At 51.1% G+C, this 24,467-nt stretch overlaps 1 protein-coding gene across 3 annotated transcripts in view; it reads right to left on the bottom strand.

Moving 5' to 3' along the window:
- The window catches only part of Ano10 (anoctamin 10), an 88,168-nt gene that overhangs the window by 17,353 nt on the left and 46,348 nt on the right, over window positions 1–24,467 (bottom strand). For all 3 annotated transcript variants that reach the window (XM_060385014.1, XM_060385016.1, XM_060385015.1), the window contains one exon: window positions 10,609–10,725. In XM_060385014.1, coding sequence (XP_060240997.1) covers window positions 10,609–10,725 — 117 coding nt within the window. The remainder of the gene's footprint in view (window positions 1–10,608; window positions 10,726–24,467) is intronic.

Below are 24,467 nucleotides of genomic sequence, written 5' to 3'. Positions count from 1 at the left end.
GGGTTTTCTCGGGCTGGAGAGATGGCTCAGAGATTAAGAGCACTGGCTGCTCTTCCAGAGGTCCCGAATTCAATTCCCAGCAACCACATGGTGGCTCACAACTGTCTATGATGAGATCTGGTGCCCACTTCTGGCATGTATGTGTACATGCAGACAGAACACTGTATACATAATTAATAAATCTTAAAAAAAAAGAATTTCTCTAAGTGAAATGCACTGCTCACGGATGAGGGAGGGTACTTATGGCTCTACTCCCTCCTGCCACCCTGAGGAAGGAGGGAGGAGGTTAGTGGGGAGAGGGCACAGACCCTTCACCCCGGCTGTTCAGGGTCAGTGGTTCTCTCAGGGCTCCACCAGCCTCTGTCAACAGCAAAGGCAGCCAGTGGGCTCGGCCAAGCCATTGCACCCCAGAGTGTTTCTCTCCATCTGTCTGCTCCAAACCACTAAACCCTCTCAGGTCTCTCCAGACTGCCACACGAGACGTGCCAACACCTTCTCTTCCTATCTTCAGAGCCCTAGATGACACCCCTCCCTGTGCTGACCAAGGCAGGGGTGTTGGTCATTACCAGCCAGCAAAAGCCAATTATTGGCTCTGGGCAAACTGCAGCCCAACTAAAACCCCATTCTTGGGATTAAACTTATTTACACAACATAACTGAGTTCACAAAGAAACAGAAACTTCCAGTACAGAGTGCTGACACAGTCTGTCCCTAGCGAGTACTCTGTGGTTGGGACACGAAAACAGCCGGGTCCACAGTCAACTGTTTCCTCAGCTGAATTCGGGCGCAAGGGGCTTTCCCTTCCTGTGTACCTTAACTCCCCTCCATTTCTCCTCTGCTCCTTCCTTTCCTCCCCTCATCTTTCCAGACAGGTGCTCACTCTTCAGCCTAGACTGGCATGGAACTCGCTATGTAGTTCAAGCGAGCCTGGAGCTTGCAGCCATCCTCCTGCCTCTGGAGCACTCCACTTGCCTGTCTGTGGGTTCTGCCTCACCATCCTCATGAAAAAGGAAAGAAAATAAAGTTGGGCTAACCACCACATGCTTCTGTGAGGATATGAACACATTCAAAACTACAGAGCATGGCTCTGGGCCCCAGGAAGAACCCTATGTTCATGGAAACTGGTCCATGTCTCATGGCTCGGGGCAGCCCTAGGCGGCATGAGGCTTCACTCCCAGGCCGAGTCTTGAGGAGGGTTGTAGTTCGTGTGGCTCGGCTATTGCATATCGAGAGCCAGAGCACGCAGGGACTTTCACTCCCTGTATCCAACACAGCTGAAAGCAGTCAGTTCAACTAGCGGTGGTCATGTTTCTGGAGGCAGAGCTTAAAACGCTGGGGCCTTGGCTTCACTGATGTGAGCTGCTGTTCTGACAGGAGAACTGTATGGGGAGCACGGCTCTGATGGGCTCACACAGTCTGGAGCCCTCTTTACCCTCCCTGGACTATGGAGTAGAGATGCTAATGTCACCACAACACTCCAAATTCCTTCCGCTCCTTTGGGAACAGCTTCCTTCGGTTGCACTGGCTTCTCCCACGGCTGGCCCTCCTGTGACCTCCGGCTCACCCCACCCCACACTGCATGTGCCGAGTCTAGCCAGGGGGGTTCCTCGGGGACCACCTGGCCAAAACCAAGGCCATTTGACTTGGTGGTTTACGTGTCTCCTCCACACGGCAGTGCAGAGCTGACTCGTCCTCAGCCAGGAGCTTAGGAATTCTCCCAGAATCTCGACAGATTCTCTTCTTCCTCAGCCCAGACTGTGGACGCAACAGCCATCTCGTCTGCTTTCGGAAGGCTCTCCTCCCCAGGTCAAGGGGATATGACCTCATGCCTCAGTTCTAACTCACAGCTGAAGGAGTCTGAAGAAATGACACTTCCCTGAGTTTTTGTACCTGGCAGAATCGTGGCTCTGACTTCCAGCCGGGCACCCACCTGTGAAAGAATAAAGTCCTAGCATAATGCTGACCCTGCTCACAATCTGCCTTCCCGCCTTCCCTGTTCTGGGTACGTGACTTAACTACGGCTTTGTTCAAACCACCCAATCAGACCCCTGTAACTATGCTTCTCGCTTCTGTAACCGCGCCTCCTGCTCCCGAGCCCTATAAAAACCCGTCACCCCAACCGAGAGGCGCGTAAGTCCTCCGATAGGCTTGGTCGCCCCGGGTACCCGTGTATCAAAATAAACCTCTTGCGGCTTGCATCCGAAGGCTGGTCTCGCTGTTCCTTGGGAAGCGGGGTCTCCCCGTCTAGATAGGCTCCTGGGAGTCTTTCATTTGGAGGCCCCAGCGAGATCTGAGACCCCCGCCCAGGGACCACCGACCCAGCGTCGGGAGGTAAGACCTGCCGGCTTTTTGTTCTGTGAGTCTTGTGTATCGTTGTGTTAAACGGTCTGTCTTTGTGTGAGTTCGTTTCCAGGGGGTTCGAGTCCCCCTGTGGTCTGGACTTGGCCAGGTCATCTGTATCAGACGGAAACTAGAAGGAGCCTACGGGCTCGGACTTCTTTTCCGTGCCTCCTGGGAGACGTCTCAGGAGTGCCTGGTAGGGGAATCATTCGCTTCCCCGTCTGAAAGGTAACCCTTCTTGGGTTCCCTCCTGTCTGGAAACACGAGCCGAGTGGGACTCTTTGGGGCGACGCCCCTGAGAGAAGGCTACGTGCTTCATCTGGGAGACGGAGGAACCGGACCTCCGACACGGTCTCCATCTGAATGTTTGTATTCGCTTTGGCGCCGATCTCGTACCGCGCGGTTTGTGTTGTCTTCTGTCTGCCTGATTTTTGTCATAAGTGTAGTGAGTGTTGTCTGTCTCCCTTTTGTTTTCTGTTCTGAAAGGCCTCACGAAATTTGTTTAAAATGTGTGCCTATGCGCTTTATTAGATCCATAAGCGCATATTGTATAGGCTGCCACGTGGTCTAAAGTGTCTCAGTGTCTCGCCGCCATCTTGACTTCACCATGTGATTTTATAATGTAACCGCCATCTTGGTATGGATAAAAAAAAAAAAAGAAAAACCTTGGTCAAATAATTCTCATTTCCTTCTAGGTTAAAAGGATAGCTTATTTTAAATTGGTATTGGTTTTAAAAATTAAATTGCTTGCACTGGTAAATTCTGGTTTTAAAATCTGGTTTTAATTTTAAAGATTATGTTTATGCCTTGTGACTTCTACAAAAGGGGTACTTTGTTTTAATATTGCAAAAACGGGTTTTAAAAAAATTGTTTAAAGTTTATCAGACATTTGGGTATGACTATGACTGAGAAAATTGCAGTTTTTGAAATGTATCTTATGGAGAGCTGTTTGTTTGATAAGCTGCTTTGTTTATATAAAAAACATGTTTACACCCTCTTTATCTTGAGACAAAGAAAAGGGGAAGTTTCACCAAGTTCCTTAAAGCTTGTTCTAAGTTCCTTAGAGTTTGGTTGTTACCTTTATGTTATCAGATGCAGGAAAGTTATTTTAAAAAAAATTTGGCAGTTTCAGAACTCCTCTTTATAGTAATGTAACTTGCTTTTGCTTTGCCTATAAAAAGCAAATCGTACGTAGACTCTGGGCTTCAGCAGGATCATGTCAGAATGGAAAGGATTTTAGTGAGAGTTTTTATGTTGTCTGAAAAGCAAAGAAAGAGAGCAAAAAAGTAAGCATGTCTGGTTAAGCCAGAAAAGAAAAGCTAGAAACCTGAAGGTATATATAGCATGTTGCAGAAGGTTAGTGGATGTGTTATAAAAAGCCAGAGAGTTAATATGATTTAAAGAAAAACTGTATTTTAAAATGTTATACTTCATTTAAAAGGCTGGTGATTCCTCATTACAAAATGTTTTTTTTTATGCTCTTTTAAGGAAAAAAAATTCTAGCTGATAGGTTTGGTATGGCTAAAATAATTACAGTTTAAAATTGTTCTGTTATGCAGTTGGTTCTAAAGCTTGTTCGATTACTGGGAACTTTTGGTTGTTGGGGATTATGGGAGCTCCAAAGTGTTTGCTGTATCATCAGCACCTAATGGCCATGTTTGGTATTGTCAGTCACAGCCTGTGCTAATGCTAGCACATGGCCAGCCGCCATGATGGTTCAGCAATGGAGAGCTCGTAAAGCTGTAGTTTGGCTGCCATATTTGTTTAAGACTTCCAGCTGAGTTCAGTTACACGTGGCCAGCCGCCATGATGGTTCAGCAATAGAGAGCGCGTGAAGCTGTAGTTTGGCTGCCATGTTTGTTTAGGGATTCCAGCTCAGTTCGGTTACACGTGGCCAGCCGCCATGATGGTCCAGAGATATGTTTAGTCATTAGTGCTAAATGCAAAGCTTTTTAATGTTCAATTTTAATGCAAGTGGTAGGAGCAGCAAGATTAGCTAGCCTCTCTATAAACTGTATCCGATTAAAAGGTTTGCTTTGATTTTAGTTCAGAAAGAACAGATTTAAAGTCATGCTAAATACTGCAGTTGAGCCTTACCTAGTCTCTTGTCTATTTGTCTTAAAATATATACTTCTAGGACATGCATCTCAAAAATATGCTAGAATCAGAGATCATAGCATTCTGTTTTATAGGACACAGTTTAGAGCAGATGATAAAAACAGAGTAACTCGGATATGCTGGCCCTCAAGCTTGTCAGAAATCCGAATTAGGCATTTTAACATGTGTAAGCTTATTGTGACAGGAAGTCCCGCAATCCTGGCAGTAGGTCCCCCAAGGTCTCCGAGAAGATTTGGGCACAACGACAGATGAATGCTACTCTGGATTGTGGTATGCTAACCACTGGGCAATACTGCCTCAACTGGCCCACTGTTAGGGCCCAGCCAAAACTGTGGACACCTGGAGTCAATGTTTCACGTTGCTAAGGGCGAGGTGAGGCCATTCTCTCGTTTCTTTCTCCACAGAAACAGTCTCTCATCTTATGTGCCTGGCAGAACTGCGTCTGTTCAGGATGCTGAAACACAGGAGCCAGGGACACTGCCTAGGTAATGGGCTAACTAGTCATCCCTGTCATTTTGATTGGCACATGGATTGGTATTTATTTAGCTTATAATTTATCCTTCTCAGGTCTCTGAACACCTTGACGGCTATGCTAAGCTTACGGTAGCTTTGCAGCTAGAGAAAAGACAGTTAGATCGACTGTTAGCTCATTGATCAGCTCATTAGCTAGAACCACAGAGTACTAGATACCTTATTTAGAAAAAAAGACAGGTTTGCCTTGCTCACAGGACTCATGTCTTAAGATAAATAAGTGGAGCTTATATAGGGTCTGAGAATATAGGAGTTTAGGTTGTAAAAATCTAGAGAGTTATTATTTAGTTTAAAAAAAATGTTTCAGGGTTGATAAATACAAAAGATTGGAGAGTCTAAGTAGTTTTTTAGGTATATAATTATAAGTTATAAAGAGAAATATTTTAAAGCAGATTAAAAATGGGAAATATTTTAAATTTCTCCCCCCTCTTTGCTACTATTGTGCTTATGTTATAAAATTTTAAAAGTTCAGAGTGTTGGCATTGATCAATAGAGTTCTGATAAGTTGATGGAGCAATAACTGCTTATTATTCAGTCACCAGGTTAAGATTTTAATTTCCTTTGTTGGCTTCTGAAGATAGACTAAAGGTGCTTCTCGTTATTTTAAAAACATCTGTTTAATGTGTGTATCTGACCCAAAAGTCATAGCTTTTAGTATGGTATTCTTAATATCTGCCATTTCTGGGGTAGATTTTGACACAGAAATATCCTAAACCTATTCCTTCTAGTTGCTTTGTTAAGGAAAGTCCAAGCATCCAGGGTTTAGCACTAAAAGCCAGTAATGTATTTCTGCCTAACTTTCCAGTGTAAACATAAAAGTAAAAGTGAAAACTAAAAGTATATGCTGAGTGTATAAAAATAGCCAAGCTTCATTCGTGACTAATTACAAACAGCTATGCCCACAGAAGAAAAAAAAATGTTACTGTGGACACACTTAGGTTGTGTATAAAGGTTATAAAACAAACAGCTAACTGATACTCATTCAGTGGGATGCAGTTTTACCTGTTCCTCTCAAAATGTTTGATTTGCTGAGATGTTACTTTTCTGAGTATTTAAAATTATGTATATTTCCTTTTGTGTACTAAAATTTCATATGAGTTTCAGGTTGTGACCTGGATCTGGCATAGCTCAAAAGGCTCGCAGATGAGATTTTCCCTGATCTTTCCCATTTAATAGACAAATTTTAACTCCTGTCTCCAGTCTGAATTTGTCTCAGCAGATCTTCACCTGTTTAACTCTGTCCGGGATCAGCTGTGGACTGCAAGCTGAGATCTGGACTTCCTGGAAACTGACATGATTGCTCCCTGCCTCTTCGGGTGGATCAACGAACCAGATGCTTGGGACTTCCCCATTGCCCAGGCTTTGACTGGCATTTCAGCCTTCCTAGCCCCTGATGCCTACGGTCCAATGGTCAGCTCGAAGAAGCTCCAGAAGACGGATCTACGCCCAAATCCCCCCTAGCAGGCTGAAATGCTAAGTCAAAAGGGGCTCCCTGGCAATAATGCTGGGGGGACTAACGGTTGGGGGCATAGCCGCAGGGATTGGGACTGGGGCCACCGCCCTATCAGCGACCCATCAGTTCCTACAACTTCAACAAGCTATGCATGCCGATCTACAGGCGTTAGAAGAATCAGTAAGTGCCTTGGAGAAATCCTTGACCTCACTGTCTGAGGTAGTTCTACAGAACCGTAGAGGGCTAGATATCCTCTTTTTGCAAGAGGGAGGACTATGTGCAGCTCTAAAAGAGGAGTGCTGTTTCTATGCCGATCACACCGGACTAGTCAGAGACAATATGGCCAAACTTAGAGAGAGACTTAATCAGAGAGAAAAGCTCTTCAATGAAAGACAAAGTTGGTATGAAAGCTGGTTCAATAAGGCCCCCTGGTTCACCACTCTTGTTTCCTCTCTCATGGGCCCCTTAATTATAATTCTTTTAATTCTACTTTTCGGGCCTTGCATTCTAAATAGGTTAGTTCAGTTTATGAAGGACCGGCTCTCCGTCATACAGACGTTAGTGCTAACCCAGCAGTATCATCAACTCAAGCAGCTGGAGACGGAGATTGACTCTCCCTAGACCCGCAGAATGAAGGATTCCATTCTAAGCTAGAAGAAAAATGGGGGAATGAAAGAATAAAGTCCTAGCATAATGCTGACCCTGCTCACAATCTGCCTTCCCGCCTTCCCTGTTCTGGGTACGTGACTTAACTACGGCTTTGTTCAAACCACCCAATCAGACCCCTGTAACTATGCTTCTCGCTTCTGTAACCGCGCCTCCTGCTCCCGAGCCCTATAAAAACCCGTCACCCCAACCAAGAGGCGCGCAAGTCCTCCGATAGGCTTGGTCGCCCCGGGTACCCGTGTATCAAAATAAACCTCTTGTGGCTTGCATCCGAAGGCTGGTCTCGCTGTTCCTTGGGAAGCGGGGTCTCCCCGTCTAGATAGGCTCCTGGGAGTCTTTCACCTGCTCCTCTCTCCGCTCTGGTGCTTCTCTCGGTCCTCCAGGGCACGTTGATGTTTGTGAACTTCCAGCACGGCAACTTGATGTGCACCAGGCAAGGAGAGGCTGTGCACACACAGGCATGGCCGCCTCTCAGCCACTTCTCAGCTGTGCACACACAGGCATGGCCGCCTCTCGGCCACTTCTCAGCTGTGCACACAGACATGGCCGCCTCTCGGCCACTTCTCAGCTGTGCACACACAGGCATGGCCACCTCTCGGCCACACACAGGCATGGCCGCCTCTCGGCCACTTCTCAGCTGTGCACACAGACATGGCCGCCTCTCGGCCACTTCTCAGCTGTGCACACACAGGCATGGCCACCTCTCAGCCACTTCTCAGCTGTGCACACACAGACATGGCCGCCTCTCGGCCACACACAGGCATGGCCACCTCTCAGCCACTTCTCAGCTGTGCACACACAGACATGGCCGCCTCTCGGCCACACACAGGCATGGCCGCCTCTCAGCCACTTCTCAGCTGTGCACACACAGGCATGGCCGCCTCTCAGCCACTTCTCAGCTGTGCACACACAGACATGGCTCTTCTCGGCCACTTGACCTCAGGTCAGAGGCCAGCATGGGCAGCTTCGCAAGAACCTATCTCAAGACAAAGTGCAAAGTCCAGCGAATCTATACTAGCAGCTCCCTTCTTGGGGTGGAAGGCCCATGTATCCACACGTATGCACACACAGGCATGTCGGCATCATTCATAGAGAAAGAACACTTTACAGTGGTCTGAAACCCACGAGGAGGATCGGGGTTAGCTCTGTCTTCACTTGCCCTGCTATTACCAGGAAAAGGCCCCTACACATACCTTAAAGGGCCCACACATACACCAACATGCACACAAAGAGTAAGTGCAAAAAAGTTTTGTACAGTACATACTAAAAAAAAAGTCAACACACTAGTTTCATGCCTCCATAGCCCACAAAGTAACCTGGTTTTGATCTGTCTCAATCAACACCATCGCTGTCACGTGTGAGAACAGATGGGCGGGGGCTGCCTGTCACAGGCTCCTTTTCTCTCAGGAAACCCAGACTTCAAATTAAAAATATGCCTGTCAGCTGTTGCCAAGACAACGCAAACAGAAAAGGGAAAACTTCCTGCAGGAGGGACAGACTGACTGACTTACAAGGTCACTTTTCAAATAACATACTAGACGATGTCTTTCCCCACAGAGCTTGGGGCCAAGGTCAGCGGTGAAGCCTTACAACCTCCTGGCAGAACTACTCTGTGGGCTCTAAGTGCAGGGCCAAACCACCTCACAGGGCCTGAGGCAACAGCTTTCTCGAAGGAAAACCCGGCTCCGAGCAGCCTCTACGTCTCCGCCGTGATACGTCTGCCTCTCCCAGGACGTGACCCTTAGTTCTCTAGAATAAAGCTAACCGTCATGGTACAGGCTGCTTCACCATGGGGCATCGGGACCTTGAGCAGGGCTCAGTTTAACCTAAGAACACGCCAGACTCATCTCCTGAGCAAACCCAGAAACTGGGTCTTGTCACTTAGCATGAGCCACAAGCCCATCTGACTGGGGCCAGGTTCTCCTGTCTTCTCTTCTAGGTTGAACCCCACATCTGGTCACAGCACTCCTATTTGGGGGTCCCCATTTGTAACATTGCCCTGAGAATCCTCACAGGGTCAGATATGGTGGGTCTTTCTCACTTTCCCCCTCCAGTTCCTGAAATGCTGTGTGGTCCAAGAGGTGCTGGACCTAAGGTTGGTCCCAGAGAATACACTGCCCAGTCAATTGCTTTGTTGCTTACACAAACGTCTGGCAGAGGTGACCACTCTGATCATCTAGGGACTCACTGTCCTCCATTTGTTCTCCCCACTGGCAGAAAGTTACCAGTGGGGAACCCCACACAGGGTTAGCTCTCCTCCCCTCCCCTCCCCACTCTTTCTCTTTCATCTGGTAGACTAAGGGAAAAAAATCTTCATGGCATTCTTTGAGGCTCTGCCCACAGGTTTCCAGGTTCTCAGCCCATAAGACACTCTTCAGGGTCCTATTCATTGGCTTCTGGATAACACTTCTATACAGGGCCTGACTAGAGACAGTGGCAGCGCTCTGGAGTGAACCTGTGTTGCTCTTTGGCGCTATCCATCAATTCCCATTGCTCAGCCTTGCCCTTGATGACATCACAGATCTGGGGTGGGCTGTCTCATCCTCCACTGGAGTCTTCTGTATTTTTTTAAAATTTTAAATTTATTCACTTTTTATCCCAGCTGTAGCCCCCTCCCTTGTCCTCTCCCAATCCCACTCTCCCTCCTTCATCTCCTCCCATGCCCCTCCCCAGTCCACTGATAGGGAAGGTCCTCCTCCCCTTCCATCTGACCCCAGTCTATCAGGTCTTATCAGGACTGGCTGCGTTGTCTTCCTCTGTGGTCTGGTAAGGCTGCTCCCCCTCAGGGGGAGGTGATCAGAGAGCCAGCCACTGAGTTCATGTCAGAGACAGTCCCTCTTCCCCTTACTAGGGAACCCACTTAGACACTGAGCTGCCATGGGCTACATCTGTGCAGGGGTTCTAGGTTATCTCCATGCATGGTCCTTGGTTGGAGTATCAGTTCAGAAAAGACCCCTGTGCCCAGATTTTTTTTTCCTCTCCTTGTGGAGCTCCTGTTCCTCCAGGTCTATCTTTCTATCCCCCCCTTCTTTCATAAGATTCCCTGCCGCTGCTCAAAGTTTATGAGTCTCAACATCTGCTTTGATACCCTTCTGGGTAGAGTCTTTCAGAGGCCCTCTGTGGCAGGCTCCTATCCTATTCCCTGTTTTTTCCCTCTTCCAGTGTCCATCTCGTTTGCCTTTTTTAATGAGGATTGAGTATCTTACCAGGGTCCTCCCTTCTTGCTTAGCTTCTTTAGGTGTACAGACTTTAGGATGATTATCCTATATTATATGTCTAATATCCACTTGTAAGTGAGTATATACCATGTGTGTCTTTCTGCTTCTGGGATACCTCACTCAGGATGATCTTTTCTAGTTCCCACCATTTGCCTGCAAATTTCTTGACTTCCTCATTTTTAATTGCTGAGTTGTCTTCCATATTTAACTGGCATTCAATGCTAAAGGACTCCTGTACTGGAGGGATAGAGCTCTGTAGTGTTTCCAGACATGTGGCTCTTACCTGCTGCTTGAGCGCCTCCAAAGACTCGAATTCCAGTCTGGCCAGTTTCATCTGGATGTGCCGTGGCTTATCAGGGATGGCAAAGGCAAGTATGAACTTGAGAGCCAGGAGTGCATGCTGCAAAGAGAAAAGCACCATGGTGACACTGCCACCCACCTGTTCCCAGCAGGAAAGCCAGATCCCAAAGGACCTTTTCTTAGTTTTAGTAGTTTTAGGGACTCTTCAATTAGTGGCCTCTGACCTATCAAGAGCAAGCAGGCCAGGAGCTAGATGGCCCACACTGGTGCGGTCCATGCAAGCGTTCCTGCCTTATCTCGCGTTACTCTTCTAAAAATGTTTCTTATCATAAACTGATACCATGTGCTATTCTTGGTACTTTGTAGAAAAGCAAAGCTTATTCCAGTGTCTTCCCCAGAACGCTAGACTGAGCAGTAATGAGCAGCGTGCCTGGTGCACAGCATCCTCCATCAGCTCCCGTCTCTGCCCACCAGCACCCAGCTGTGCTGCAGCCTGAGTGATAGCCAGTGCCCGGGCCTTGAGGCCACCACCTCTGTGCTGCCTGCTGTTAGACACTGATGGACGATTGTGGTCTAAAGGACACAGCTACAGTGCACCCTTCCTGACACTTGCAACTGAGGACCATTCCTCCTCCTCCAGCACCCTCAGCACCTCAGACTATGACGTGAGCTCACCATCAGGCACAGCGTGTTGCCTCTGAATCCCACAGATGCACAGCCCCTCCCCAAAGATGTTCTGCACCATTGTCTGGGGACTTGGAAAGAGGTTCAACACCCTCAGATATTAGAACCATCAAAGAACAAAGCCTGTGTGGGGAGAGTGTGAATGACTGACCACACTCAAAAGCTGGCAATCTTTAAGGGTAAAAAGGAATTAGAAGTTGGTAAGGAAACAAACAAACAAACAAAAACAGATAGCTTAAGATGAGTTACGCTACTGCTGACAGGAAAAAAGATAGGTGGAGGAGAACGGAATGAATTCTATACTGCAAGATTTCAAAACAGTGACTCTGGTGGAGAGTGGGGGACACAGGAGTGGGGGTGATGGGGAACACAGGAGGGGGGTGATGGGGGACACAGGAGTGGGGGAAGGTGAAAAGGACACAGGCCACAGCACAGTGCTAGACTTGAGCACCATGTAACCAGAAGACCTAAACATTAGCAGCCCTCAGCCAGACCACACATTAGCAGCGATCTAGAGTGACCCAGGATTGGAGGACAAGTGGCCTTGACCTCACTGTGGCCACCAAGGTCAGCACTGGCAGATGCTCAGGCAAATAGAAACAGCACTGGTTGGATGCTCTCATGTACTGTAGATGAGTTAGGACTTGGGATACAATCTACAAAGGATAAACAAACAGTGGGAAGATTCCAGGTCGCACCATTATCCTATTAGTGGACTGAGATACAGTTCTGTTTAGCCAATCTCATCGGTAAGTACCTTACACAAGAAACAAGTCAGCAGATGAAAAGCAAAGTCCTGCAGTGGCATCCGGAGTGCCCACCCCTGTTCACCTCACCCTCTCTAACAGAGCCACACCCCTGTTTGTGCCCCTTGGAGTCTAAGTGGCAATCAGTAAAAAGTGAAAGGAAATAAAATTCCTCCGAGGCCTTGTTTCTCGGGTGTGGAGCATCTGGAAGGGACCCCAAGCTACCTTGCCAGCTCCCCATCTTTAGACCTCAACAACAGACGGGCATCAGTCTTATAAGGAGGAAATTTATCTAAAGAGGATTATGCTTTGCCCAGCTCCTTGTTTTAGATGATTAAGACTGTTCATGTGCTCAGAAATCAACCAACAGCTCAGAGAACCCAAAGTCCAAGAATGGCGCGGCTCTGGAAGTCATCATCTGGTTGGGCTGCTACTGGTAGCCTCTCACCCCCTTCCTCCCTAACTGTTCCCCACACCAGCACAGAGATCCTGACTTATCTCCACAGAGGACAGCTGATAAGGAACAGGACAAGCACCCTGCAGATGCAGAGCCAGCTGGAGGAGCTGGGCATGGAGGAGAAGGCATTATGGGCCGTGACTGCCAGTGCCCATCAGCTGTATCCCTTGTTTTTAAGCGTGCGCTTGGTGTCGTTAGAGACTGCACAGCCAGACTGGCTCAAGCTCATGATCCTCCTGCTTGGCTCCAGCAACACTTTCTTAAAAGTAAAACTTAAAAATTGTATACTAAACAAAAGAAAATAGAAAAGAAAACGTGTGTGACTGGGTCAGGTGGGGATTTTAAAACTAATAAACCTCCAGTTGGTTCAACACAACAGTTTGCGCTAGCAGTGGCTACAGGGAAAAGCAGAAAGACCCCAGGAAACAGGCTGTCAGAGTTCCCGGCCTCCAGGCAGTGGCCTCTGCTGATCATTAGCCACAGCCTCGTCTGGTCACTGCGGGGATGGGAGCATGAGTCTACGCCAGGGGTACAGGGAATGGATCCACTTCATTATGTCAAAACTAGAAAAAAATTTGTGGCCAAGAGCCGTAGCTATGTTTTCCTGGCTCCATGCACCCAGACCCTTGGCTTCTGAAACAGAACGCAAAGCAGAATTGAACTCTGGGCATCCTGAGAAGGGAATCTGACCCCTACAGGGCTTGCTAGGTGTGTGACAGCCCAAACACAACACCAGAAACTCCCTCAGAAAGAGAAACGCTTCTGATTGCCAGAAAAGCTACTGGACAATGCTAGTTTATGAAAACAATTCACGGAAAAAGAGCCTGAAAACAGCAACACCACCTCAAAGGTCAGGTCCCTGGATGCCCTGAAACCGGAATTACAGATGGTTGTGAGCCACCATGTAAGTGCTGAGGACTAAACCCGGGTCCTCTGCAAGAGCAGCCCCCGCCCCTCCCTGCTGGGCCATCTCCCCTCCCTGCTGGGCCCTCTCTCCAGCGCTTTTACCGCATAAATCCCACTCCTCCACACCCCTCCACCCACGCTCCTGTGAGTTAGCCCGTGCACACTGCCCCACCGCAGCAGACGTGGGTGGAGCAGTGACTCTGGTCTGCCGCTCGAACCCCATCTAGGGTGGGCAGAAAGACGCTTGTTTCCATCTCCCCAGGGGAAATGCCAGCAAACCACCAGGAGCTTGTCTTTGTTCCCATGATGTCAGGAACAGAAGCTTCTCTGAAGTTTAAAAGGAGTCTTCATGGTGTCTTGAGACCCTTTTCCTGGTTAGAGATGCTGCCGGGCAGAGGCCAGCAGCAGAGGTCAGAGAGCAAGGGTCAGGAGTCATAAGCCAGGGGGAAGGGGCCAGGGGGCAGTGGGGCAGGGAAAGAGGGAACAGGGGGAAGAGGCAGGGAACAGGGAGCAGGGAACATGGGGCAGGAGGCAGAAGGGAGAGAGGACAGGAAACAGGGGGAAAGGGCAAGGAACAGGGAAATGGGGGAGGGAATAGGGGATGGGGGCAGGAATAGGGGGTAGGGAAAAGGAACAGGGGGAAGGGGTAGGGGGCAGGGAACAGGGGGCAGAAGGGGCAGGGAACAGGGGGAAGGGGCAGGGAGTAGGGGCAGGGGACCAGGGGACCAGGGGGCAGAAGGGGCAGGGACCAGGGGGAAGGGGCAGGGGACCAGGGGACCAGGGGGCAGAAGGGGCAGGGCTGCTCCTGTGGCTCCACGCACAGCTCTCCTAAGTGTTCTGTTCTGACACACCAATCAGGCACACAGGCCGAGGCCAGGCCTCTGCACAGCTATCTGGACTATTTCCTAAGAGAAGCCAAGTGAGCGAGGAGCTGAGCATGACAGTTTAGCAGGACACTGAAATACGGGTGTCCCAGGAGAAGTTAGAAGTTAGGAGAGCCAGGAGCTGCAGGAGGCTACCCATCCGACAGCAGAACCCTCTCGTGCCCCCTCAAATACAGGAGTCCTAGGAGAAGAACACACAGACATTAGGGGAGCCAGGAGCCCTCTCCTGCTCTCTTGGCTCCCGAAGTGCATTCAACAACAGCTTTGGTGGTGGTGGTGGTGGGAGGTTGCCAAATAGAACAAAGGGAGAGAAGTGGCGAACTTAGGGGGCCTGGAATCCCGAGGCTGTCCCTGCTGTGCTAGCTCAGAGCTCTTCCTAACCAGCCTGAGTGACATCAGAACCACACCTCATGCTCAAAGCAGCTTCCAGGCAAGATCTGTGGGCGGAGGGATGGAGTCTGTAGGAAGGTTCTTTATCTGGCTCATGCTCTGTTTTTTCAACAATTGTTCTGATCATTTGACAAGTTAAAGAAGTAGTGCTAATGACTGTGTCGGGTGTTCTGCAGGGGCCGGAAGCAAAGTGACAGGAAGACTTTTTGCAATGAGGCGTGAAGTAGGCTTCATTTACTTTTAACTGAATCATTCAAGAAACACACATTTGCAACACCTGAAATGTCAGTCACAGGGATAGCTGGGGTGCTGCCGGGAGCAGCCACAACAAGGCAAGGGGCCAAAGGCTGGCTCTTTGCTGACGGCCCTGGATTCTGCGTGTGCCATAAGGCCATGGGCTGATGGCTCTCCCAGGCTATGCACTGGGAGGTGGTAGAGCCCCAGGAAGATGTGTGAGCGAGCAGATTTCCACACACGCCTTCACCATAATGGGCACCACGGGCCTGCAGCAGCAGGGTCATTTGACCATGGTGGACGAGCTTTAAGACTCTGATTCAGAGTAAGCCTTTTCTTTCTAACAGTTGACTCTTGGGTGTTTTACTGCAGTGATAGGAGCCGAGGGGCTCGCAGCATGAGGAGAAGGAGTTTCAGGAGCCGCAGGCAGATACCTTTTGCAGAAGTCCCAGGCCCGCTGGCCTCTCCATCCCTTTAAACCCAAACCATTTTCATTGAAAGCTGTGCAGGCACAGAGAGCAGGAGAGGCCTCTGGGTACAGGACGACGGTGGGTTCCCAGGCGAGGGCGGCAGAGTCCTGGCCTGCGGCGGGCTCCGTCCACGGTGGTGGCGGGCTCCGTCCACGGTGGCGGCACCCTGTGGCCCAGGATGATGTGTGGCCAGCTGACTCCTTTCTGGTTTCTTTCTAGTTTTTGTTTCTTTCTCACAAGCTGAAGCCATGAAACCTGTCAGGTCAGCAAATCTGCTGGGAGAACCCGTCACCCGGGCTTCCTGTGTGCTACGGGCACACGTGCCATTTCTCCTCCTTGGTAGTACAGACCAGTCTCCACTTTCAAGGCCTTGTCTGTCCACGCCCCCTGCATCCCTCTCTTTACCAGGCTCTTCTCCTTGAGGTATCATCCCCTTCACTGGCAGCACAGGCCACGGAGCCCAGGGCGCTCTGGGGAGCAGGGAGGGGCGCAGGGGCGCCCACCTCTCATGAAAAGCGTGCCTGCTGCTGTACCGGGGTGTGGTGCCGCCCAGTGGGCCTCGGTGGCCTCACACGCCCTGTGCTTACCTCAGTGTGCACAGGCTTGGGCACCGCAGGCCTCCCACAGGGCACTGCAGACCCAGGGATCTGTCACTTCTGCATGGCGTGTGTCACCTATGAGAGCCCAGTGTTAACTGTCTTGTCACCCACCCACACATACACACACACACACACACACACACACACACACACTGGACAGACTTTAGCTCCGTTTGGGCCTCTAGACACTAGTGACAACTGTTCTCCTGTCATCTATTTTTTTTTTAATTTAAGTATTATTGGAATTAATGTTTATGTCCTTTGCTAGTACCCCTAAAAATCAGGTCATGTCTGCTTACAAATAAAAACAGAAAGCGGGCCAGGAACTCAGTTCAGCCTGTTCCACAGGGATTAGATCCTGGATTTGACTCAAGCACTGCAAGAAAAGGAGAGAGAGAGAGAGAGAGAGAGAGAGAGAGAGAGAGACTCCTCCTGAGCTGTTGTGTGAGGGAGTGCATGTGTGCTCATGTGTGTGTGTTTGTGCATCTGTGCATGCGCGCACACGCGCATGTGTGTGTATCTGTATATGTGGGCTCATGTATGTGTACATGTGTGTGCTCATGTGTATGTTTGTGTGCTGTGTATATGTGTGCTCATGTGTGTGTGCATGCACATATGACAGATAACCTCAGTGTCTTCCTCAGACTCTCCACCTTTCTCTCTTGAGATGGTGTAGCCCCGTGACCTGGAGCTTGGCAAACAGGCGAGGCTGGCCGACTCGGGAGCCCCGGGGATCTGCCCGTTTCCCCCTCCCACAGCTGGGTTGTGCATGCCTGGCTCTGCTGCACGAGCTCCAGGAATTGAACTCGGGTTTTACAAACATCCACCGACTGTGCTGCCTCCTAAGCCAACCTGCAGAAGTCGTCACCGTCACGCTGGGCGTCTGCCCACAGGTGTGTGCTCACGCTGTGTCCTGCACTGATCTTAGGTCCTGCAGAAAAGGGAGGACACGGACAGGAGCAGCCAGTGTCCTGTGGGCGCTGCTGCCTCAGGCAAGCTCACGGGGATGTCCCCTCATGACCTGCCCAAGGGAGGGCGTGGTTAGTGTGGTAAAAGGGCTTAACCACCCGCTACTGCCTGAAGTAATGAGTGTCTTTAAAGAGAAACGTGTGTGCACCAGCTCGCCTGCTCCCAGATGGCTCAGCTGGCCTCTCCCTGGCAGCCTGGTGCTCAGCAGGTGCAGAGAAGCCACCAGCACCTCGGAGTCATGAGGGAAGAAGGAAAAGGGCACCATAAAAATAGACCCGCAGATGCCGAGGCTGTATTAATGGCAGTCTCCGCCACACTGTGAACGCCATCCTTCAGATACAACACGAATGTTTAGGGCTCCAAGGGCTTTAGAGCACGCAGAGGTTTACCTCGAAGATGCTGAAAGTCTGCTCACAGCCACACGGAAGTGTGCCCAGACAGAAAAACAGTGGAAACTGGAGGGCACTGATACGGAAATGTGCAAGCTGAGAATCAATGACCTGGATTTACACAGTGTTGCACACACAATAAACGTGAGCCTGAGTGGAGGGGGCTGCTCAGGGCCCCGGACCTTGACTGTGCAATGCGACCTCCTGTCCCCGAAGAGCGACTCAAATGAATGCCCAGGAATAGAGAGGACGGGCACCGCATGCTCTACGTGGTGCCCACGCAGGGAGAGAACCATAAGCAGAAATGAGGGGAAAACGGGCAGAGGTGCCTGTGCCATGCGTGGGGAAAGGAGCAGGCCCAGCTGGGTGGGCCCAGCTCAGAAAGTGGTGCTCGACGGGAGGGAATGAAGCAGAGGCCAAGGCTGGCTAGTATTTGTTACTTGTAAATGTATAACGCCGTGGTGGGGCACACAGCACTTCCGCATTCTGTAAGCGTGGCACGTGTCGGCGCCATCATTAGCTCAACTTGTGGACGGAACTTAACGGGAACTAGGGTAAGCTTCCCAAAGCAAGACTAGCTGATGCAGAATCTAATGGGTGGTGCGGCTTTGGTCACACTGGAATACTTCACAGAGGCTTGAACTCAACAGCAAGATTCAGTGCGCGTGTCTAGTTAACCAAGATGGGCGCTCTTACTGCAGGCGTATGTACACACCTGTGGGACAGACATGAGTTTCCTGTGGGGTGCATTTTCTCACATGGCAGTCATATGTGTGTCTCACCATCAGACGGGCGTGGGCCATAGGCTCATCACACGTGTCCAGGAGCTCAGTGCCGGGCATTACGTAAACGGCCTCCCGGGTTCACAGAGGTACCGTCTGAAACCTTGGTGGCCACAGTGACCGTCTCTAGTGTCTACCTGAGAACTCTGAAGCTCAAGACCTGATAAGCCAGCACATGGGCCCAGCTCCTCTTCCAAGAGAAGTCTGGGGCCTTGATCGCCTCAGTGAATCCTGTCCTCTGTTACCGGGGACAGTGAGCACAGCGAAACACTGTCACTGTTCGAGCCTGCGGCCCATAGGAGGAGGAGGACGGCAGTTCCCGTGCGGACATGAGGGTCCATGTTCAGGTCCCCAGCACTCCACGGCGCTGCGCATCTGTGACTCCCACAGTCCAGGTATAGGACAGACCCTGGGGCTGGCTGACCAGGCAGTCTAGCTAAAACAGTGAGGCCCAGCTCAGGGAGAGACCCTGCCTCAAAGACCAAGTGGGGAATGAGAGAGAAAGTCCCTGGTGTTGATTTCTGGCGTGTGGGTGCACACACAGCAGGAGGTACCCACAGATGCGCAGACACATGCACCCACAAACATATAGCCCAACACACACAAACCACTACCACCACCACCAAAACTCCATACCTCTGTGTCATATATCAACGGCAAAACCCTTACTGCCTTTCCTTTATAACCAGGAGCAAATCAAAGGCATCAGCATTCCTAGAGGCTCCAGCAATGCAGCCAGCCAAGTGAAGGGAAGATCCAGAGAACAGAGAGGAGGAGAGAAAGGGTCTTTATCTTCGGACGGATGGCTGCTTGTAAGACGTCCAAGTGCCAACCACGTAGACCTCACTACTGCTGCCCACAGGCAGAGCAGCAGACTTGGGGACACAGAGTCAGCACAAAAATGAAATCTCTGCCAAACAATGAAAACTGAAAATTAATATACAGCAGTCTATGAGCGAGAATGGTGAATTTAGTCCAAATCCTATAGAAAACCTGTAAAGCCAAAGACACGGGGCTGGGAGCGTGAAGGTGCTGGCATGCTGCTGTGCAAGCCTGCCCACTCGAGCGAGGCCCATATCTCACTGTGGAGGAACAGCGACTCCCGCAAGCCAGCCTCTGAGCTCCACGCACACACGCACCCCGTCATCCTCTCATGCACACGTACACACGCAACCATAACAAACTAAAGTCCATGAAGCGCTGCTGTGGAAGCAGAGCCCTAGGGAAAGAGGCACACGGCTTTCCTGATTTAAAGATTGGGTATTTTTAAAATGCCAATCATTTCCAACCGGAACGACCGAGCCAATGCAGTCCTAAAACTATTTGGGGTAGAAGTAGGCTGATTAGTTGTAAAATCCATGTGAGAATGAATGCAGAGAAACTGGAATAGGAAAAGCACTGGAGGACGCAACTAAGCATGGGTGGGCCGACACCCTGATATGAAGACCAGAAGCCGCAGTGACCATAACTGAGGACCAACCCAGGCAGGGGAGAATGTCAGAGCGTCCACAGCTGGGGCTGGAGAGCACCTGGGGAGCTGCGCCAGGCTGGAGAGCGTCCGGAGTGACTGTAAGGTGGAGGGTGACATGCTCAATTTGTCAAAATCCAGGAGTATGCAGCACGCACACACACACCACACACACACACACACACACACACACACACCACACACACACACACACACACACACACACACACACACACACACACACGGACTCCTGGCGGATTCCCATGCGGAGGCAGACACCGCGTGTGCGATTCAGCAGGGCAGCTGTGTGCGTGCACAACACATGGCGACTCTCCCCTTTCCATACATTTTTGCAAAAAAATTTTTTTCTCTAAAAAATGCAAGTTAATTAACTTATTCTGTAAGTCAAGGCTGCAGCATTTCAAGGCTTCATCTCTAACAGACGTGCTGGGATTATATGACAATCTTCGTGAAGTGTCCGGGAGGAAGTGCTAACGAATGACTTCTCCACGACAGCCTAGCATGACCTGGACTCAAAGCACACTTTTCCGCAGCCGGAAACCTGTTTACACAAACATCAGCCTCAGGTTTCTCCAACAGCAAGGCTGCATCCAAGTGAAAAGGACCCTAGGTATAAACACTTTACCCTTTGTTTCCCCTAAATGTATCACACTTTGAGGTAAAAGTTAAACTCCGAGGTGTAGAAAACAAAAGGTGGGTTCCAACCTCAGCTTTTCTACACTTAAGCCTCATCACACCCTCAGAGCAAGGGACGGCGGCTCGGGGCCTCGCAGTGTACAGAGGGCACAGTGCACGCCCCGGTCAAGCTTCCCGACATTCCCAGAAAGGCCTGCAGCTAGTCACACTGTCCAGCCCACGAGGCCGAGCCCACAGTGGCTGAAGACAGACTTGCACTGTCCTTAAGTGTCCCGGAGCCCAGGCCTGAGGAGGACGGCCTGCTGAGCCAGCCTCCCAGGGTCTGCGACACTGTCTTCTCTGCCCGACACTGCGCTCGGCACCCTCCTGCCACACATCCCCTTCCCCGGCAGCATCATCCTTGATTTTTATGGCAAAGACTTTAGGAGGACACGCCGCTCCGCTCCATCCCCTCCCGCCTCCCCGAGGCTGCACCTGTCTCCTCTTCCTCTCCACACTGGAGGTGTTGTCTGTCCACTTGCGTGTCAGTCACCCTTGCTCCTGTTAGCACCTTTAGCTCTCACGTCCTGGAGGAAGCCACCGCCCTGCACGGGCAGCAGTGAGTGTGGCTGCCCCGGGCCAGCGCAGTCTCTCTACCAGGGACATGCACCACACCCTCAATCCCCTCCTCAGGCGCTGTGCAGACTGGCCCACAGGAAAAGCAGTGAACTCTCAGATATGAATGCCAGTCATGTCCCTCAAGCAGCCCAGGCACGACCATCATGTCACCTGTGTGCATGAAGTTACACAGCTAGTCAGGGGCTGAGGAAACTGGCAGCACCAAGTGCCGACAAGGGTCAACTCAGGCACACCCCCTAGCGGAAACAGAGCGCTGGCCAGCATGGGAAGCCACTGGCAGTTTAAGTATCAAGTATCCCCTTGTATCTGACCTGACAATTCCTCTCTCACACATTCACCCACGCGGAATGAAAACCTATGTGTACATAATTCAGAATCGCAGACAGAAAGGAATTGCACACAGAAAGAAGGAAGAGATGTTGACAGCACACACTGTGTTGGGGTCTGGGACACTCGGACTACAGCACACCGAGACGACCTTCAGAGCCAACCCCTGGCCAGGTGTGCGGCCCACGGCCACCCCCAAGTTCCCTCTGCTGGCCTCACTCCGCTTCCCAAACTGTGTGGCCCAGCAGGCCCAAGCCAAGGCTCTCACTTTACGTCTCCCCAAGCCGTGGCTGCAGCCCACCCAGACAGACACCTTGGCAGCCGTTCCGGATCCTCACAGACTCGGGGTGCTGAGCCCAGTCTGGAGGGAACAGAATGGCATGGGGCGCCCTTCCCCGGAGCCATGAGCACACCTGCTGCCATCGGCTGAGGGGGAACCGGGGGCCAGTTTCCGGAAATTCGGGTACTGGGCAGGCAATCCAGTCAGCACGACGGCACTGCCGAGGAGGGAGTCTGCTTACTAAACCTGTCTCAAAGATTCGATTTTTGGTCATGTTTGGAGGTGTTTAATTACACCCTCCTATAAAATGATAACCGCGAGTGTGGCTCCCTGTGCGCCAGGGCCCTGACGGTGGGCACGGGAGGCCTGGTGTGAAGGGCATAAGGTGAGTCATTTTCCCTCGCTCAGGGTCACCCCTGGGTGGCTCTGCCGTAAGCAAACAGGTCCAGCTGCCTCTGTCCTCTCAGCGAGCTTGGTGACTGCACAGTTTGCAGTGTTTGGTGATCTTAGGCAGCTTTAGTCCAGCTGCTATGGCTCTGTTACTTCCGTTTGTGCGGTGAAGAAGGACCCATGCTGCTGGAAATATTCTTTTGTGACGCCCGTGCTGGCGTGGCCTAAGGCAATGCAGATTAAATACAGGCTGGGGAGCTGGCTCAGTGTCGGAGTGCTTCCAGGCAAGCAGAGAGTTCAAACCGCAGCACCTCTGTGAAAGCCAGGCGGCCATATGCCTGCATGCCGGAGCAGGCAGAGACTGGAGGTTTTTCTGGGGCTTGCCAGCCTCCAGCCAAGCTCCAGGCTCAGTGAGAAACTGAGCACAAACCACACACAGACATGTAATAAAAACTGAAAACAATTTGCTGTGCAGGCATCTCCTGGCGGACCGCGTCCTCATGTGTGCACAGATAGGGTGAATGAGTAGCCCAGCTGTAGCCGGTGCAACCATACCAAGCCCATGGCCCAGCCTCCACAGGAATCAGCTCCCTTATTAGCTCTTCTGGTGTGCAATCCAGAGAATCTTTTCTTCTAGACATCCCGCTCAGAACAGTTCTGCTCAGTGTCATGGCCACATAAATGACATCGATACCCAGACTGTCACTTGTAGCAGTTTCCCGCCTCAACACTCAGGCTTGGCTGCAGCAGCCACTCCCACATAACGAGCTGACAGACACAGTTAAACTCTCCAGTGCACTGTGGTCCTGCAGAGCTGCAGACTGAGCGGCTGCCCACCAGGCTGAAGCCGCAGCCCCATGGGACTGCACGTGAAGACTCCGTAAGTTACCAAGGCTACACACGTCCTCAACAGCCCGACTTGGATCCACGCCCCAGTGCAGGGGCGCCGTGAGGCTGGGCACACACGTGCACACGGAAGCAAGGAGAAGCACGGGGCTGCTGCCAGCGCCTCCGCCTTGCACTTCCTGCGTCTGGAACGGCGGGCAGGTAACTTCCTGGTGGTAAGTCCCCGTAGTGCGCAACTGGCTGCACAAGCCGCTGCCACCCAAACGGGCAGGAGCCCAAAAGCCAGCGTGTGTAACTGTGCAGCAGTGTCAGACTTGAAACGCTTCAAGAGGCTCCTCCTCAGCTGCATGCACTGGGGACAGACACTTCATGTATGCATGACCCTGTCTGCAGCCTGCACCTGCAGCAAACGTGGCAAACAGCCGTGGACAGCACGTGGGGTCTTAGAAAATGGCAACATCCATGCTGGAGAGGGAGCTTCAGGGGTCAAGAGCACTGGCTGCTCTTCCAGAGGACCCGGGTTCGACTCCCAGCACCCACATGGTGGCTCACAACCGTCTGTAATGGGATCTGGTGCCCTCTTCTGGTGTGCAGGCAGGATGCTGTCTATATAATCAATAGATGATTGATTGATTGATAGATTGATAGACAGACAGACAGGCAGGCAGGCAGGCAGATAAAATATCTTTTAAAAAGAAAAAAGCAACATTCAACATTGAACACAGAACTCCAACAAAGACACTAATTTCAAGTGCTAAAAGCAGATGCGCGTGTGGGGTGGGACACACAGCTCTGCTCATCATTTCTGGGAAGAATCCCTCGACCCGGGGCGCAGGTTCCACAAATTAACAGTCTTGTTTATGGTATTTGTGGGTCTGTTTCTCTTCGGCTCCTCCATCAGGCTCCATAAAGACGGCCACTGAGCCCATGGCCACTGGATTACAAACTCATAACTGGATGGCCACTTCTCCTTCCGTCAAGAATATCTGCTAAGCTCATGAACAGATCCCCTGAGGGCGGTGTTCTCGGCCTTCCCGGTGCTGCCACCCTTCCATGCAGTTTCTCAGGCTGTGGTGACCCCCGCCATAAGTAGTTCACCCCACTTTAAAACCGTAATGTCAATATCTCAAATGCAACCCCCACACAGGGGTCGAGGCCCCCACACAGGGGTCGAGGCCCCCACACAGGGGTCGAGGCCCCCACACAGGGGTCGAGGCCCCCACACAGGGGTCGAGGCCCACACACAGGGGTCGAGGCCCTCACACAGGGGTCGAGGCCCACACACAGGGGTCGAGGCCCCCACACAGGGGTCGAGGCCCTGAGGCCGAGCGCTGCTGCCTGGGGGGGGAGGCTGCCACAGCAGAGCAACAAAGCCATTTCTGTCATCCCGACACGAGGGAAGGTCTGCAACTCCAGAACAAAGCCAAATGGCTCCTCGGGAAGTGCGGTTACAGCTGTCAGCCTCCACATGGGCGCTAGGAACAAAGCACGTGTGGATGTGCGTACACACCGTGTGCACGCATGTATCTGTGTGTGCACGCATGTATGCATGTATGTAGTATCTGCCTTTCATCTGTCTGTCTGTGCTGTACTGCAGTTAGAACTATTTGACTATTTTCTTAGATTCCCCCACAAACATCACAAAACACAGCCCTGCATTCTTCCTGAGCTTCATTTAAGTACTAATACAGACGTTCTCTCGGGGTCTAAAAAACTCTGATATTTTACCTCAACAATCTGAATAAT

The sequence above is a fragment of the Meriones unguiculatus genome, chromosome 6 (genome assembly GCF_030254825.1).
Source record: "Meriones unguiculatus strain TT.TT164.6M chromosome 6, Bangor_MerUng_6.1, whole genome shotgun sequence".
Taxonomy (NCBI): domain Eukaryota; kingdom Metazoa; phylum Chordata; class Mammalia; order Rodentia; family Muridae; genus Meriones; species Meriones unguiculatus.
Note: the sequence above shows the minus strand (reverse complement) of the source record. Positions and strands in the feature narration are given on the sequence as shown.